The 15,439-nt window shown below is 30.4% G+C and overlaps 4 protein-coding genes across 5 annotated transcripts; 1 reads left to right on the top strand and 3 right to left on the bottom strand.

Annotated features, from left to right (window-relative positions):
• Window positions 1–264: 264 nt before the first annotated feature.
• LOC117231407 (cytochrome P450 4C1-like) lies at window positions 265–5,022 on the bottom strand. The gene is made up of 12 exons (XM_033489834.1): window positions 4,780–5,022; window positions 4,530–4,639; window positions 4,188–4,278; window positions 3,786–3,971; window positions 3,138–3,231; window positions 2,960–3,062; window positions 2,190–2,301; window positions 2,003–2,109; window positions 1,822–1,890; window positions 1,370–1,538; window positions 1,058–1,237; window positions 265–605 (listed from the first exon to the last, which is right to left on the bottom strand). The coding sequence occupies exons 1-12, from the start codon at window positions 4,931–4,933 to the stop codon at window positions 436–438; spliced, it is 1,545 nt and encodes a 514-aa protein (XP_033345725.1). The 5' UTR covers window positions 4,934–5,022; the 3' UTR covers window positions 265–435.
• Window positions 5,023–7,770: 2,748 nt separating this feature from the next.
• LOC117231222 (ADP-ribosylation factor 2) lies at window positions 7,771–9,194 on the top strand. The gene has a single exon (XM_033489432.1). The coding sequence runs from the start codon at window positions 8,142–8,144 to the stop codon at window positions 8,682–8,684; it is 543 nt and encodes a 180-aa protein (XP_033345323.1). The 5' UTR covers window positions 7,771–8,141; the 3' UTR covers window positions 8,685–9,194.
• A 397-nt stretch (window positions 9,195–9,591) lies between these two features.
• On the bottom strand, window positions 9,592–13,771 carry LOC117231221 (E3 ubiquitin-protein ligase ZNF598). Its single transcript, XM_033489431.1, has 3 exons — window positions 13,617–13,771; window positions 12,714–13,253; window positions 9,592–12,591 (listed from the first exon to the last, which is right to left on the bottom strand). The coding sequence occupies exons 2-3, from the start codon at window positions 13,125–13,127 to the stop codon at window positions 10,273–10,275; spliced, it is 2,733 nt and encodes a 910-aa protein (XP_033345322.1). The 5' UTR covers window positions 13,128–13,253; window positions 13,617–13,771; the 3' UTR covers window positions 9,592–10,272.
• Window positions 13,772–14,386: 615 nt separating this feature from the next.
• On the bottom strand, window positions 14,387–15,321 carry LOC117231490 (transcription initiation factor TFIID subunit 12). 2 transcript variants are annotated; one of them, XM_033489978.1, is made up of 3 exons: window positions 14,969–15,321; window positions 14,707–14,899; window positions 14,387–14,628 (listed from the first exon to the last, which is right to left on the bottom strand). In XM_033489978.1, exons 1-3 carry the CDS (start codon window positions 15,203–15,205, stop codon window positions 14,501–14,503), a joined length of 558 nt encoding a protein of 185 aa, XP_033345869.1. In that variant the 5' UTR covers window positions 15,206–15,321; the 3' UTR covers window positions 14,387–14,500. The 2 variants fall into 2 exon arrangements, with proteins under 2 accessions (XP_033345869.1, XP_033345868.1); XM_033489977.1 differs by having other exon boundaries at window positions 14,387–14,624.
• Window positions 15,322–15,439: the final 118 nt, after the last annotated feature.

The raw sequence follows: 15,439 nt of genomic DNA, 5'->3' as shown, positions 1-15,439 counted from the left end.
TTCTTTCGCAAAATATCCATACTCATTTTATTAATCAATAAACAAACAACAAACACCATTTATTTCGAACGAAATTTTAATTATTGCTTAATAAAATGTACCTTTATTAATTGAATTCTTACATTAATATAATAATATAACTATATAACAAATAAATATAATATAATAATAATTATATGTATATAAAAATATAAATTATAATAATATAACTATATTATATTATTATAATAACTTATATTATAATAATAAAACTAATCAAAGTAAGTATGAATTTACATATCACTCGTTATATCATTTTAAAAATAGCAGCAGTGTATATATGTACATACATCCTTGTCCTGATCATATCAGGTATATTTGTAACATAAATCAAACATTGTTGTTATGATTACTAGCATCAACACTGCTGTTTACAAGGTCAACATATGTCCAACATCAACATGTATCCTTAATAGGAATGAATTTCGTTCGGATCCTATGTGCTGGTTTCATTATTATGCCCGTTAGAAATGATATATCCTTAAGATAGTCCACGGATTCAAAGAAGTAATTATTTAAGAGAAAACTCATTATAATTTTTAACTCCAACATGGCGAATCGTTTTCCTACGAATTAAAAATTAATTATATCTTTTTCAATTGTTCAAAGAAGACTTTTAACTTTACGTTAAAAAGTTCATTTCTTGGAGGACTTCGTTAAAATTCAAGTTACGTAACTACAACTATTGTCGTTTACTTTACAACTTATCGATGCTAATTGAACGTTAATATTCCGTTTTTTTCTTAATAAAATACAAAGACAAGAAGTAAAAGAACTCGATGAAATGCAAATTTACATAAAAAGAAAATAATAGAAGTAGTCAATCTCCTACCAAAAGCTCCTACATAAAAATCTTTTAAAGAGAATCATACGTTATTTGCAATCCAACTGCAAAGACATTCGCTTCATTTATCAGTATAAAAAATGTATTGTTCTCAAAGAAGTCAAACTCAAAGAAGGTCTTCTATATTCATGTAAAATCTATATATTATCAAATATTTAAACTTAACATTCTCACCGATACAATTTCTTGAGCCGGCACCAAAAGGTACATAAACATAAGGATGTCGACTTTTGGAATTTTCAGGTAAAAATCTGTCGGGATCAAAGATATCCGGGTTCGGCCAGTATCGTGGATCTCTGTGAATGTTATATATGTCCACGAGAACTTCAGTACTCGAAGGTAATTTACAGTTACCTTAAAACATGACAGTTTCGTTGCAATACGTTTGCAATTATTAAAAATAAATAGATTAATAATACTTTATCGTGAAAATAAACACTGAAACATAATTATTCTGTGATTCATATAATGTAATTCGATGTTTACCTAATTTTAGCTCCTTTTCTGTCTTACGCCCTATACGAGGCACGCTTGGATAAAGTCGAAGTGATTCCTTAATGCATCTCTCAAGATACGAAAGATCTTGCAGAGTAGACATATTTAATTTCCCTTCATTTTCTTTCAATACAGCTTTTACTTCAGCCCTAACTCGATCCTATAACATAATCGCTATACATCCATCGTACAAAACAAAGTTAACGTAATAGTATAATATTTATAATAATAGACAGATTACAGATGTATATATAAATTCATATTTTTAAAAGCACGTCTTAGAAAGATGAAACCCAAGCAAAGATCTATTTTACTTATTAAATATTATAACTAGTACTATACGTAACAAATTAAGCGCGTTCCATGCATTTGTTGCCACGCATATATAAGAATCCGCAGTTTAATAATGAGAAATAAGACTGAAACAGAAAGTTAAAAGTCACCTGAACCTCCTTATGTTCAGCCAGAAGCATTATGATGTAACAAACAGCTATTGCGGTGGTGTCGTGCCCCTATTAAAAAAGATTATGTTCGACATTATTTTTCTATACAAGAATTAAAAATATATATCAAGCGTGTTTAAATGTAAAAAAAATAAAAAAGAAGCATGCATGTATAACGCACCGCAAACATAAATGTATCAACTTCTTCTCTAATCCCCTCATCGTCTATCTGATTATTTCGATGAGCTTCTATGAGTATATCAAGCAAAGCCAGTCTCCTTTTACGTACTACGCATAAACAAAAACATTTCAAAAAATGTTAAGCTATACATGTTCTTAAAAGTACTTCAACTTTCTATCTCACATACTTCCAACGTCATTACTTTCAACATTGTCATTATCATCACTTGAATTCTTGTTGAAATCAGTTGAACATCGGCCGTTGCTCTGATAGTGATATTCTTTTCGCTCTTGGATAATCTACAACATATTATCCAACTCATTATTGTAGTATCGTGGACAAATTGTCTAAGAAATATCGGGTGAACCATAAACAATGTTGCGAGGAAGCCTGAGTGCCGACAGGTCAAAAGGGTTTGGCAACTTCAATGGGCTGAGCGCTCCATCAATGTGTCGTCGGTCCTTCGATCGAATAAATACGCGGAAAGAACGTTACGGAACGCTTATGTGATGGGGTTATGAGAAAAAATAAAGGGATGCTTAAGGGAGAAAGACGAATTAACAGGCAGTAGTAAGTTGAGAAGTCAGAGTGTTGTCAGCGTTGTCGAGGAGGATGGTCCGCGTGAAAGAGAGCGTTGGAACCGTGGTGACGATGGTTGTGAATTAACTATTTAGTTGTCTTAGTTATAGCACATTGCTGTATTTAGTTCACGCTAAATAACCATCGTTTCCTGTTTAATCTATTGTAAATAGATCTATCGATCAATAAAATTATTACATAGGATAATCAATAAAAAAAATCCTGCATTATCGTACGAATAATATGGATAAGATTGGACTGAAATATTAAATTTATCACTGATAACTTTGTTGACATAAAAATAGTACAATGTCCATATTTACAAACGAACGATGAACTTGTTATAAGAAAAGATATGATTAAAAGTTATATTTATACCTTTCGAGTGAAACCGTGTAATGTTTTAAGTAGTTCAGACTGTCTCCATCCTTTAGGGTCAAATTTGAGAAAGAAATCATAAAATAACCACGGCCTTGCAGTTCTATAAAAATCATCGTAATGGCATGCATTATATAAGATAATAGGATGTAAAGATTATCTGTCAAATTTTATTTACTTGTACGCGAAGACTCCTTCCATATCACTCGCGGCTTTAAGATATTTGTGCTGAAATTCATCTTCGTCATTTAGGGAAATTCCCATTGCAGTTTCTGGAAAATTATCGATTGATCTTGTCGGTAAATTTCTAGAAACTTAAAACACTCCTAAAGATCTAAAAACATTCTAACTGTATAATTTTCTCTCGCTATTTTTTAAATCTAGATCTCGCAGTTTAACAATTTACAATTTTTCGTAACTTTTTCAATATACTTAAAAGAGAACTTATTTCGACGTCTCATTTGCATACATTTCATATACAGGATGGTTGGTAACTGATGGTACAAGCGGAAAGGGGGTGATTCTACGCGAAAAAAGAAGTCGAAGATATAGAATAAAAATTTTTCGTTTGAGGCTTTGTTTTCGAGAAAATCGACTTTGAATTTGCGCTCGGTACGCGTGCGGTTGTCTCGATGGAAAAATTAAAAAAAAAATTAAAAAAAATTTTTATTTTATATTTTCGACTTCTTTTTTCGCGTAGAATCACCTCCTTTCCGCTTGTACCACCAGTTACCAACCACCCTATATACATGTCAATCGATACATTTACAATCGCCGAATTTTTCAATGTTGTAATTATTGAATTATCGTATATTTCATAAATTACCGCAGATCATATTCAAGGTATGCTTGCTAATGGTATGGAATAAATCATTCACGACTACTCCCTCTTCGCTCTTCAATGATTTCACCAAGTATTCTCCTTCCTTTACAAATACGTCAACAAATTTGTTAAGCATGTCGGAATGAAATGCAGGTGTCAATATTTTCCTGCGAATTCGCCATTTGCGTCCTGCAAAGAAGATAATTACTTCTTCACAAAAATATCATAGATTTTTATTACCTATCATAAGTGTACTTCTTCCATCTGATTATATTTATTTATTTACTTAATGGCACTTGGCGTTTAAAATTCAGCAAGGGAATAAAATTGAATAAGTTCAACGAAAATGAAAATTAGTATTTTAGTAGAAAAAGAAACGTAGTAAAGGAAAAATAAAAGTAATACCTGAACTGGTAAGAAGTCCGGTACTAAACCAAGGCGCCAGAAGTTTGTACATATAACCTTTTTGAGTAAATTTCGTATTTCCGAAAAGTATCTAGATGACGAAAAAGAAAAACTGATAGATCTCTATTATTGAGAAACATATGTAGTTAACTTACTTGCAAAAAATTTAATATTTAATCTCTTTTTAATGTCTGTTTAATGCTATTAAAATTTTAGTTACGTGGAATTAATTAGAATTGTAAAAAAAAAAGTTAATTAAACTTCTCGCAATGATGAAATAATGTCTTGTGCATCTAGATATGATAAATAATAGTATAAATATCTAGTATTATTTTTAATTACCTGAAAATCGTCTGGATGACGAGTATGAACAAGTGCAGCTGTGAAACCCCAAAGTTTAAAAATTGGGTAATACTGATCGCTCATTTTGTTCATAAAGATCCAAAGATTACCTATAATACATAGCAAATATGAACGAAGCCTATTATTGTTGATCTATTACTTCAAACGTGTTATTCAAGTCAAATAAAACTGTTCAAATTTTCAAATAAAATAAAATTTATTTAGAAATATAATTGCATTTTCTCCTTACTTGATGAAACTAGGGCATGATGTACATTCCCGATAATAGGTAATATCGGAGGCCCTGGTAACGAATTTAATATTCTTCCATATTTTCCATAATGCAAAATAATGTAGTGCAAACTGACGAAAAGAAACAAGGAGAATAATATCGTGATGATCATTTTCGTAAGATTTCAAAACTTCAACGTTCAACGGTCTTCTAATTTCCTTCGAATCCTGATTTTCTTCACACTCGCTCTTTTACTGCACCGTTAAACATATTGGAATAAACGCACTACAGAATTAAAGGTCGTTGTTGTTTGTGAAGTATACGCTTCTCGGTGATAACTTCTCATGACACTTGATATTAATCTAAATTTAACATAAAAAGTATAATGGATTAAACGATTTATCTTCTTCTTTAATTAAAGAAAGTATTATTGGTGCACTCAATCAAGTTATTAGTAAGTACTTCACGCTAATTTGTTTCTCTTTACAAACAATCTAATTACATGTTTACCAGTATACTTGAATTCTCTAAATTTCCACAAGTATTTATTTTAGAAAGAATTATGTGATGATTAAGCCTTTTTAATAATTTAAGGATAAATCAATTTAAATGATATTCCCGTTGTCAATTATCTTGTCCCCGTTGTTAATATCTATCTATTTTCTTTTATAGGACTAAGCACGTGCAACTCTCTCATGTTCCCCTTTGATATTTTACAAACCTTTCTGGTTTCATTACTTACTTTTAACACTAAACCTACCGACGTATACCTATTCCTACCGTGTGCGGTCAAAGTGGCCGGAATTAAAGAAGTAATTTTTATGATTTAACTTAAATAATGGTTAATTTATAAAATGATGAACTTTCATAAAATTTCGTCCAAATTTACTTTTGTTTAATTTCGATTATAGACTTAAATAGAATTACACTTTTATTTATATAAAGATATATCTTAATCAACTTTGCTGCATTTTTCACAAATTATCTTATTATCAAATGTACATTTGCCGCATAAACATTTTCCGCATCTTAAACAAATTTTCGTAATTTTGTAATCTTTACAACTTTTTACTTGACAAGTTTTTTTGTAGTAATGAATCTGAATTTATTGATAGTTTTATTCTATGGTTTTTCTCCCGCGATTCCTTATATAAAAGTAATGTATGCACTAGGTTTATAACAATTTTGTGAATTCTCTGTAAATTGGTCCCATACTGTAGATACCATCGCAAATTTATTGGTTCGTAAATGTTGCCTTCTTTCGCTCTTCTTATCAAATCGTATAAACCTCATAATTTCAGCAAAGTCATTCCTGCTTATTGTGTTTGAAAAAAAATGCAGATCTCCAAATTTTATTTCACAAATATGAGACATCTACATTTTTTGCCTGATATGCACAGCGGGCATATAGCAGAGCAATAAATGCATCTAGTTTTGTTGCATCTAGCTCCCTCTTAGTCCCCAATATTCTAAATGCTTCTTCTTCCGTACATTTTATTATATGATCCCTTATACGGTAATCAATGATAAGATCAAATGCCGTCTTTACTTGTCCTTTCATTATATGCCGTTTAGCATGTCCTAAAAATATAATGAACTGATGTCTTGAACTGGATCTTTCCCCGGTAGATCCAGACATCATTGGTCAGCCACTTACCTTCTCTTCAATGTAAACGCAATGAGGTGATGTAAGGTGTAACTGCCCAAGAAATACTCTCAATGTTCAACAATAAAGTTTATTTAAAAATTAACAGTCAACAATCAACAATGACAACAATCACGCTTTTCGAATATGTTTGCTCCGCTAGACCCTTCGCACTTCGCTCTTCAAAATGGAATGAATCTTTTGTTTAAAACTTCATTCATATCTACGCACCAGCGTAACTATCTTCTTTACAAAGTTGTTGGAAATATATAATATCTTTGAACTGTTAACCAAGTGTTATACTCATTAAACTACTTTTATTATCCTAATCGAAATAAGGGATCGATCAGTTTCGTGGCGTCGATTGTCTAATCGTAACGGGAATTTACGACTCCCGTTGACGTGCTTCCTAGCGATCGCATCTCTCCGCGACCGGTCGAATAAACAATTATTATTATAAAATATGCACAAGAAATAGAGCCAATTTAATGAAAATAGATAAAGTAGCAACAAAAAAGAGAAATGTTATAAAAATAAATTAATCCCGCAGAAAGTTTATTTTTAATACTTGTCACTGCTATGTCTCCATTTAATAGAAATGACAAGAGAAGAGATTTCTCTTCTTTTTATACCTACGTCTCTGGGCAGTTTCTTATTTGTGTTTTACACATAAGACTTTGTAACGCTTAAAGACCGAGATATTTATCTTCAGTCAAAAAACTGTTATTTTATAATAACTTATAATTTTCAGATATTACTAGGTAGAAAAGTCAATCTTCTATCACTACTTTTTTCTTCTTTTTGCCTTCTGAATAACTTGTGAAATAATTTGTCATAGTTATGAAAAATTAATAATAAATTATTTGTATCATTAATGTTAATAGATCCTACGAAGAAAGGAATAAAAAGTAATTTTCAAATAAATATCTTAAATTATATATTAGTTAAAAATAATATTACATTACCAAACAAGTGAAAGATAAAATAAAAATACAAACGGTGAATGAAAAATTATTAATTTCATATTGTGTTTACATATTCGTAGATATAATTTAATATGTAGATTTATTTTAATGCAGATGTGCAAATTATTGATTGAAATCTTGACAGTGATAAAAATATAAGCAACTCCATATTCTTGTTCCTTGCTTTTTCTTCACAAAAACAATGTAAGTGTATTGCTATAAGCTGGCAGAGCTATAAGAATCATTTGACCATTTCTGTGTAATATCATTCGTGATTTATTAGAAAACGGTCATTTATTGCGGTAATTATACAATAAAAATATTCTTACAAATTCCTTAAATATAAGTGAGAACACATTGTTTTTAAATTACGCGCTTGGTTATATAGTTAATAGGTTACATGACAGAATATGCGTTGTGTTGCATTCTGTTCTTGGTACATATATTGTGACTCATGAATTGGGTGTTGAAATAATAATTCAGTGTATTTTATGACCATATCTATCTACGTTTGCAAGGCTTACAATTAGATATTGCAAAAAGAAATGGTTATTTTAAGTCCTGCAATATTATCATCGCATTTTCGATCAGTACTTTAGGAGTTGGTGTGCGTGGCCAATTTTGCCAACTATTTCCGGAATAACCTCCGTAAGGTGTGTTAACAGCATCATAAACGTCGTAAAATAATACGCAGTTCCAATAATATTATCCCAAGTGGAAGGGTATTAGTTTAAGTAACTTCAGGCTAATTTAGTGTCTTCCCAAACAAAATGGGCCTAACAATTAGCAGCCTACTTACCCGGCTCTTTGGTAAAAAGCAAATGAGAATATTAATGGTGGGCTTGGATGCTGCTGGAAAAACTACCATATTGTATAAATTGAAACTTGGTGAAATTGTCACAACAATACCTACCATTGGCTTTAATGTTGAGACTGTTGAGTATAGAAATATATGTTTTACGGTGTGGGATGTTGGTGGTCAGGATAAAATCAGACCGCTATGGAGACACTACTTCCAGAACACACAAGGTCTCATTTATGTTGTTGATAGTAATGACCGGGAACGTATTGGAGAGGCAGAACGTGAATTAGCAAACATGCTAAAAGAAGATGAATTGAGAGATGCGGTTCTCTTAGTTTTTGCTAATAAACAAGATTTACCAAATGCTATGTCTGCAGCAGAACTTACAGACAAATTGGGGCTAAATTCCTTACGTGGACGTCATTGGTACATTCAAAGCACTTGTGCTACTCAAGGACATGGACTTTACGAAGGACTCGATTGGTTGAGTAATGAACTAGCTAAAAAGTGATAAAGCACTGTCGTTATTCATAATTTTCATGAACAATTTATTCATTGAGCATGGACGTAGAAGACAGGTTGCAATTTCCATTTTGTCAGATTACGCACTATGTGTACGATTTAATACCACTGTGATTGTAATTTTTAAGAAAGGAAACTACTTGAAATAATAGAATATAACTTGATTGACTCAGGACTAAAGACTGTCTGAGTCAGTGCTATATGCTGAAACAGGTTTTATTTTCAAACTGAAATTTTCCTTTAAAAGCAAAGCTACGAATGAAAAATAAAACATGAATCAGATGAGTGTATAAATTTATCAGTTATATATTATTTGTATGTTACTTATCATCAGTAGAGTTGTGAGTTTACTTAAAAAGTGTATCTTAAGATTGAAATAAATATGGAATATTTCTACATTAAATTTGACACATGTATTGTTTTTATTTGGATAAAAATGTATTACAGATGTCATTTGTTTAATCTATTACTAACAGTTTCTACTGTAAGAAAAAAAAAAGAAGTAGAAATAAATTCCTATATATTCATGCACTTTACTCTGCGTCTATGCAGTAAATTAAAAATTAAATATCATATATATTACCTAACATACAGTTTTTACTATGCTGTTTTTCGAATAGATAATAAATTACAAAATGAATAATACTAACAGTAAATTATAAGAGTAAACATTTAAAACATCTACCTTTGTTCCCTTATTCGTAATTTTATCACTTCTTCTGTAATATGATTTACATTGTAAAGAATCACAGTTATAAATTAATGAAAAAATTTAGAAATAAATATATAAATTATAAATTTACAATTGTGTTTTACCTTCGTTATCTTCTTTTGTCACAGGAATTAAAATTCTATATTTTATAAAATAGGGAAATATAATAAAGACACATGTTTTGTAGTCTTGTTTAACTTAATGTAATAACTTTATTACAGTATGAAACAGTACATTATCATACATGCACTGTATAATGTATAACGTATCAAATAATTTGTTAATATGCAGTGTTACTTTTACGCATCATAAAATTTTATTCCATTTCTACTTCATAAAAGACAATGAATAAATTACAGAAATATATTACGTACTTATGAGTAATATATATATATATATATACACAGTAGTTTTAACATACGACAGAATAGGGCACCAATTAAAATATTTTAGTATAGGATTTGTATATGAATATCTTGTTCAGAATGTGTCAGAAGTGTTAAATTGTTTAAACTCATTTACATAAAATTTGTTATTATACATAGAATTATTGACTTTGTTTGCTATATGCATTTCATAAAATTATTAGTGCATACAACAATTTAATAACAAATTTTCTTCATTTTAGGCAGCAGTCATGCAGGTCATTGTACAAATACCAAGTACATGGTAATTAATTTGTCCAAACTATCTTTTTAATACTAAAAGCTGATACTTAGAATATGTTTTACAAGTAACTTCAAATTAATTATGATTATCTTACACTGACGCCATTCATAAAAATAATTTATTCAGCAGTTCCTTTATTCATAGCTTACAGAACCTTGGCAAAATTTGTAAGTTAATTAAAGGAACACAACTACACTCATTTGCGTACCCAAGAATTTTTTTGTGGCAGGACATTATTTTTACCCAATGCTGGAAAATGATTCTCTAATGTATGACTAGTCATATGTGTTCGAAAATCAGAACCATTTTTTAAAACTTGACCACAGGTTGCACAAATTTCCAAACCTTTAATCTTATTGCCACTCTCCTTTTGATGAACTTTAAATAGTTCCTGCTGTTTTTCAATATCTGGCAAGAGGACTAAAAGCTCTGAAAATACGTTTTCGAAAGCGCTGAGACCCATAACTTCACGACAATGCATATAATAATCTTGAGCATTACATGTTCCTTGGCGAAACAGTCCACTTATATATCGAAACTCCTCGATCTGATCATGTTGCATCAGAACCTCATTAACTTTGGCTACAAGACATTTGTTCCGTTTCTGAAATTCGGGAGGATGTACATAATTATATGCACTATCGTGCTTACTGTTGTCTGGCAAGATAGAATAACTCTCTCCAGAACTGTTTGTGAAAGTCAATCCGTTACTATTGTTTATTTTATCCATGCTATTATATTTTATACAAAAACCAGGAGGTGGAGGAGTTGTTGTTCCAAATCCGGGTGGTGGATTCGTAAAACCTGGTGGTTTAGAACTACTGCCACTTAAAGCAGGAAAGTCTTCTAAATGACGGGTATTTCTATTAGTGGAATTTAAGCTATCTATTTTTAATTCGGTGCGCTTTCTCTGTACTCCGTTAGTAGCATTATTATCGATATCCGTATTTACAACTGCTTCATTGTCTGCATTTTTATGTTTCTTCTTTTCCTTTTTATTAATTTGTTCTATTTCCTTTAGAGGCTGAACATTTATATTTTTTGATGTATTTTCACTGTTAGTAATATCTGCATATTTCAATATAGACTGAGAACTTGATTGTCCAGCATGCGTTTTATTCGTAATGGGTGAACTTGTAGGTGTCTCACATTCTTTCTTTACTACAGCAGTACTTACATTCGTTTTCGAACTACTACCATCATTCCCATTAGCAGTATTGTTATTACAATTTTGTTTAACTTTTTTCTTTTTCGTTTTTCCTTTTGTTATATCAGTAGTCGTTTTTGCATTATTACTATTATTAGAACTTTGTGCTTGACTCCAGGAAGGAACTACTGTAATAGTTGATTGTTTCTTTGATTTAGATGACTTTGATAATGTAGGGAAATCTTCCCCAGATTGAATAGGTGGTGGAGAAGGTATCAATGGTGGTGAGGCCACCTTTTTAGGTTTTGGTGCCGATGTAGATGCTGATTTAGAACAAGTCCATTGTAAAACTTCCTTCCAATGAGCCAAATTTGTATTACTACTAGTTGATGGTTCTGCAGAACCCAATGCCGGGAACGATTCCATCGAAAACTGAGCAGGACGAATTCTGATATTAGGACCTGAAACTTTTGTAGTAACAGTTCCATTTGGTTCATGATTTACTTGAATAGATACATTAGAAGTTGTACTCTTTTGACTCTGTGTGCTTAATCCTGAAGCATTACTACTGGATACACTGAAGTTAACAGTTTTAGAAATACTTGTACTTCCTGATTCCGGCCCCAATGCAGGGAAATTTTCGTCTGTAACAGCAAGAGGCTGAGGTCTTATGGTACTACGAATTGTCACATTACCTCTTCCTTTACTTTGATTTAAGGTAGGTACAATAGGTGCAGTGTTACCCAGTGTTGGGAATTCTTCTGTACTCTGTACATCAACAGATGGTTGCTGTACAAAAGCAGGTTCGTTGTTTGACATAAATACATTTGAAGTATTTGGTGTAACTGTTTGCTGATATTCCCTGAGATTATAATCTCTCCCACTGTAATCTCTTGAATTTCTAGAAGTTGATGGACCTAACATTCCTCTCCTATTCATTCGATTTTCTCCACGTGGAGCTAATGTAAATTCTAGTTCTAACATTCTTGCTTGCTTTGCAGCAGCTTTGCTCAGTTGTTTACTATGAACACTTGCCTTATGTGCTTTAAGATCTATATCAGTTCTGAAGACACTTGTAAATTTTTCCTCTGCACACATTCCTTCTTCACATAAGAAATGTTCTTGTCTAAAATGATCTCGAAGATAATCGTATGAGCTGTAATATTGATGTAAACCATCTGCATCACAAAAATGGCAATATAAGTGATCTCTTCGTAAGTGTCGGAACAATTCATCATTATCCATATATCGTTGATCACAAAATTCACATAATGGATGTCCTTTATGACTTTTGTCATCAATATCTCCTTTTCTTCTATGCTGGGCAAGGTCAGATCTTGTATAACAACGTCTTTCATGGGAAAATATCTGTTATAGGTAAAGTAAGCATTACTTAATAAAATTAAAAAATTTAATTAATCATAATAACCTTTAAAATATTCTTAATGTATATTTTAAGATAAGCTTGAAATTAAAAAATGTTTATCTACCTTTAAATTTTCTACACAAAGATCACAGTAATGTAACTCATGTTGATGTCTCATATGATCTTTCAAACTATTAAAAGTACTAAACACAGGTCTTTCCTTGCAAATATAGCAAACATTAGCTAGTAAATCATAAAATTTACTTTGAATATCTAGTGTATCGAAATAGATGTTATATCGTGTATCTAACAAATTCCCTTTATGTAATTGATTAAAAGGTTTTATCTCCTTTGTGAATACAACTTTTGGCAAATCTTGACGACAAATGGGACATTCATTTTGACAACAGAGCACTCTCATCCGAGTACTACATTCATAACATACAGGGTGTTCACACATACCAATGCTATAAATATCAACATTTTTGTAACATACAACACATGTATTGTTATTCATACTTTCATTATTGGCAGACATTCTTTTTCAATAGATCTTCTTTAGAAATATCAAACACTGTTATTATATATGCTCTGTACACTCAGAATGTGTTAATTTTATTTGATTCCAATGAGATAAATTATCTTCTATAATATTCTGCGCAATCTGCAACACAATTGACATTTCAGTTTCGATATATTTATTCATTACTAAATACAGAATTGTATGAGGAACTACTGTAATCGAATATTGCTTTCTTAAAAACTTTGATTAGTTATCAAAAGAATACCCTACTTGAACTGATAAAATACAATATACGAATGTACAAAATTCGGTTAGTATAATTTTTATATTTAACTAGCAGAGAGAAAATAAAAACATATATGCGTTCAGATCATTGGATTCACGATAAAACAAGTATTTTGCAAAAAAGGGCTGTTTATTTTTCGGATACTAACAATATAAAAATATTATCTAGTAAATTATAAAATATACTTTAAGAAGCGGGTAGAAAAGAATGAACAGTACCGTCCGAAAATTGTTCCAATAAGCAAGATGGTAATATCTCACAATATGTCCCTGAAAGAAAAAGGTTATCACGATTTATATATTAGACTATGATATGTACGTCGGTTACTTTGATGAGTTCTGCTCAATGAGCAAGCAGGTTCCGGTTTCTTCTGTTTCAGTCATTACTAAATCAAAGAGTAACTAGATAAACTAGTGGTTTAAATCTAGTAATATCTGACATTAAACGTAATTTGAATAAATATCAGAATGATTTTCTTAATTTGCATTTTCTTTTTACATAAAAGGTAAAAAATCAAAAATATAATTTTCTAAAAAATATACTGAAAAAAGAATTAAAACTAAAAATTGTAAATCTTATACATTAATTTTATATGGATATATACGAATAATTACCATTAATTAAATTTTCGTATTCTTATTTGTTACTATAATAATATTTTTATTACAAAAATGAAATGAAATGAAATAAATGAATTCTTACTTTCTATATACAAATTTTCTTTCATATAAATTTAAGATACAAAATAAATTTTACAAATAAAATATTTTATTTAATTTAACATTTAATCAAGAACATAGAGAATTATAATGAGAACGTTCTATTAATTTTTTTCAAAAAAATAACATTTTAATGCACAATTGAAGACATTCTGCACTTAAAATTATATATTAATATAAATATATTATATATATATTAATATAATAATATATTATAAAATTATTGCAAAAACTATATATAACTTATTATATGATAATAATTTCTTCTCTTTTTATAAATATTAGTTATGTATGTTACCCTAAAGTATATTGTCATGTAAGAAATACAGAAGAATCATCAGTTAAAGATAAAATAACAATACAGAATGAAATGTACAGAAGGACTAATATTTTTTAATTGATTTTCGTATAAGTGCCAATCTTTGTTTATGTGCTTCTGTAACTGTTGCACGTTTATATGGTCGTACTTCATCTGTGCCAAAACCAGGGATCCACATATTCCAATTTCTTTCTAAAAAAATTAAACAGTAGCTCGTATAAACACATTTAATAACATATTACATTACTTCTTATAAACGTAACTTCTTACCTAAATGTAACTGTACATCCTTTACTTCTACAGTATTTGCATGACGATGTTTAGCCAATAAGCATGCTGCATTTACAGTTGTTTCAACAAAATCATCTGCCAATTGTAATAACATTTCTTCTACATCATCATCTAACTGTTCAGTAGGATCTACCTCTTTCACTAGATCTTGTAATCTTGTTTTAGTCAGAAACTGGAATCAACACAATATAAAAAATTAAATAAAAATAATTCTATCATTTTTGTTCAATGATAAACATACCTGTGGAAAATCATTGAAGGAACTTTGTTGCTGTTGTGATTGTTGTGTTTGTTGTTGAGCAGAGGGTTGCTGTACTACCTGCTGTTTTGGAGATTGCGATACAAATTGCGTCTGTTGAGATTGTGTCTGAGGCTGTAATATTTGTACTACTGTATTGCCACTTTGTACATCAGGCACAGTAGTCGATGCCTGAGTATTAGGCCCGATAGATTGTAAACTACCAAGTACTGGTGTCATATCGAAGTTTTTGTTCGCAATTTGTACAAAAATTGTTTACTTCGTCACGTCTTTCAGATGTATATTGCAAGTCGAGAAAACTTGTTATAACTAGTTCAGCCTACTGCCGTTAGATGGCTAAAACTAGCTATAACTTTCTATAGTATTCACCACGAAAGTATTTGAATATTTGTCAAATTTCTATTTAAACCAGATTTTTAAACATTTTTCTTGGCATGACTTCCTATTTAGTCA

The sequence above is a fragment of the Bombus vosnesenskii genome, unplaced genomic scaffold (assembly GCF_011952255.1).
Source record: "Bombus vosnesenskii isolate JDL3184/JDL3185 unplaced genomic scaffold, Bvos_JDL3184-5_v1.1 scf7180000013272, whole genome shotgun sequence".
Taxonomy (NCBI): Eukaryota; Metazoa; Arthropoda; class Insecta; order Hymenoptera; family Apidae; genus Bombus; species Bombus vosnesenskii.
This window is presented reverse-complemented; position numbering and strand designations above follow the sequence as displayed.

Bases quoted from the DNA above. Each gene is read 5' to 3' on its own strand.
- LOC117231407 (XM_033489834.1), bottom strand. From the start codon at position 4,933: ATGATCATCACGATATTATTCTCCTTGTTTCTTTTCGTCAGTTTGCAC. The intron at 4,640-4,779 runs GTAAGGAGAAAA...TATGTATTATAG, and splicing joins TCATGCCCTAGTTTCATCAA to GTAATCTTTGGATCTTTATG. The intron at 606-1,057 runs GTGAGAATGTTA...TTTAATTCGTAG, and splicing joins CGGCTCAAGAAATTGTATCG to GAAAACGATTCGCCATGTTG.
- LOC117231490 (XM_033489977.1), bottom strand. From the start codon at position 15,205: ATGACACCAGTACTTGGTAGTTTACAATCTATCGGGCCTAATACTCAG. The intron at 14,900-14,968 runs GTATGTTTATCA...TGTTGATTCCAG, and splicing joins CCTTCAATGATTTTCCACAG to TTTCTGACTAAAACAAGATT. The intron at 14,625-14,706 runs GTAAGAAGTTAC...TTTTTTAGAAAG, and splicing joins GGATGTACAGTTACATTTAG to AAATTGGAATATGTGGATCC.
- LOC117231221 (XM_033489431.1), bottom strand. From the start codon at position 13,127: ATGTCTGCCAATAATGAAAGTATGAATAACAATACATGTGTTGTATGT. The intron at 12,592-12,713 runs GTAGATAAACAT...TACCTATAACAG, and splicing joins TTTGTGTAGAAAATTTAAAG to ATATTTTCCCATGAAAGACG.
- LOC117231222 (XM_033489432.1), top strand. From the start codon at position 8,142: ATGGGCCTAACAATTAGCAGCCTACTTACCCGGCTCTTTGGTAAAAAG.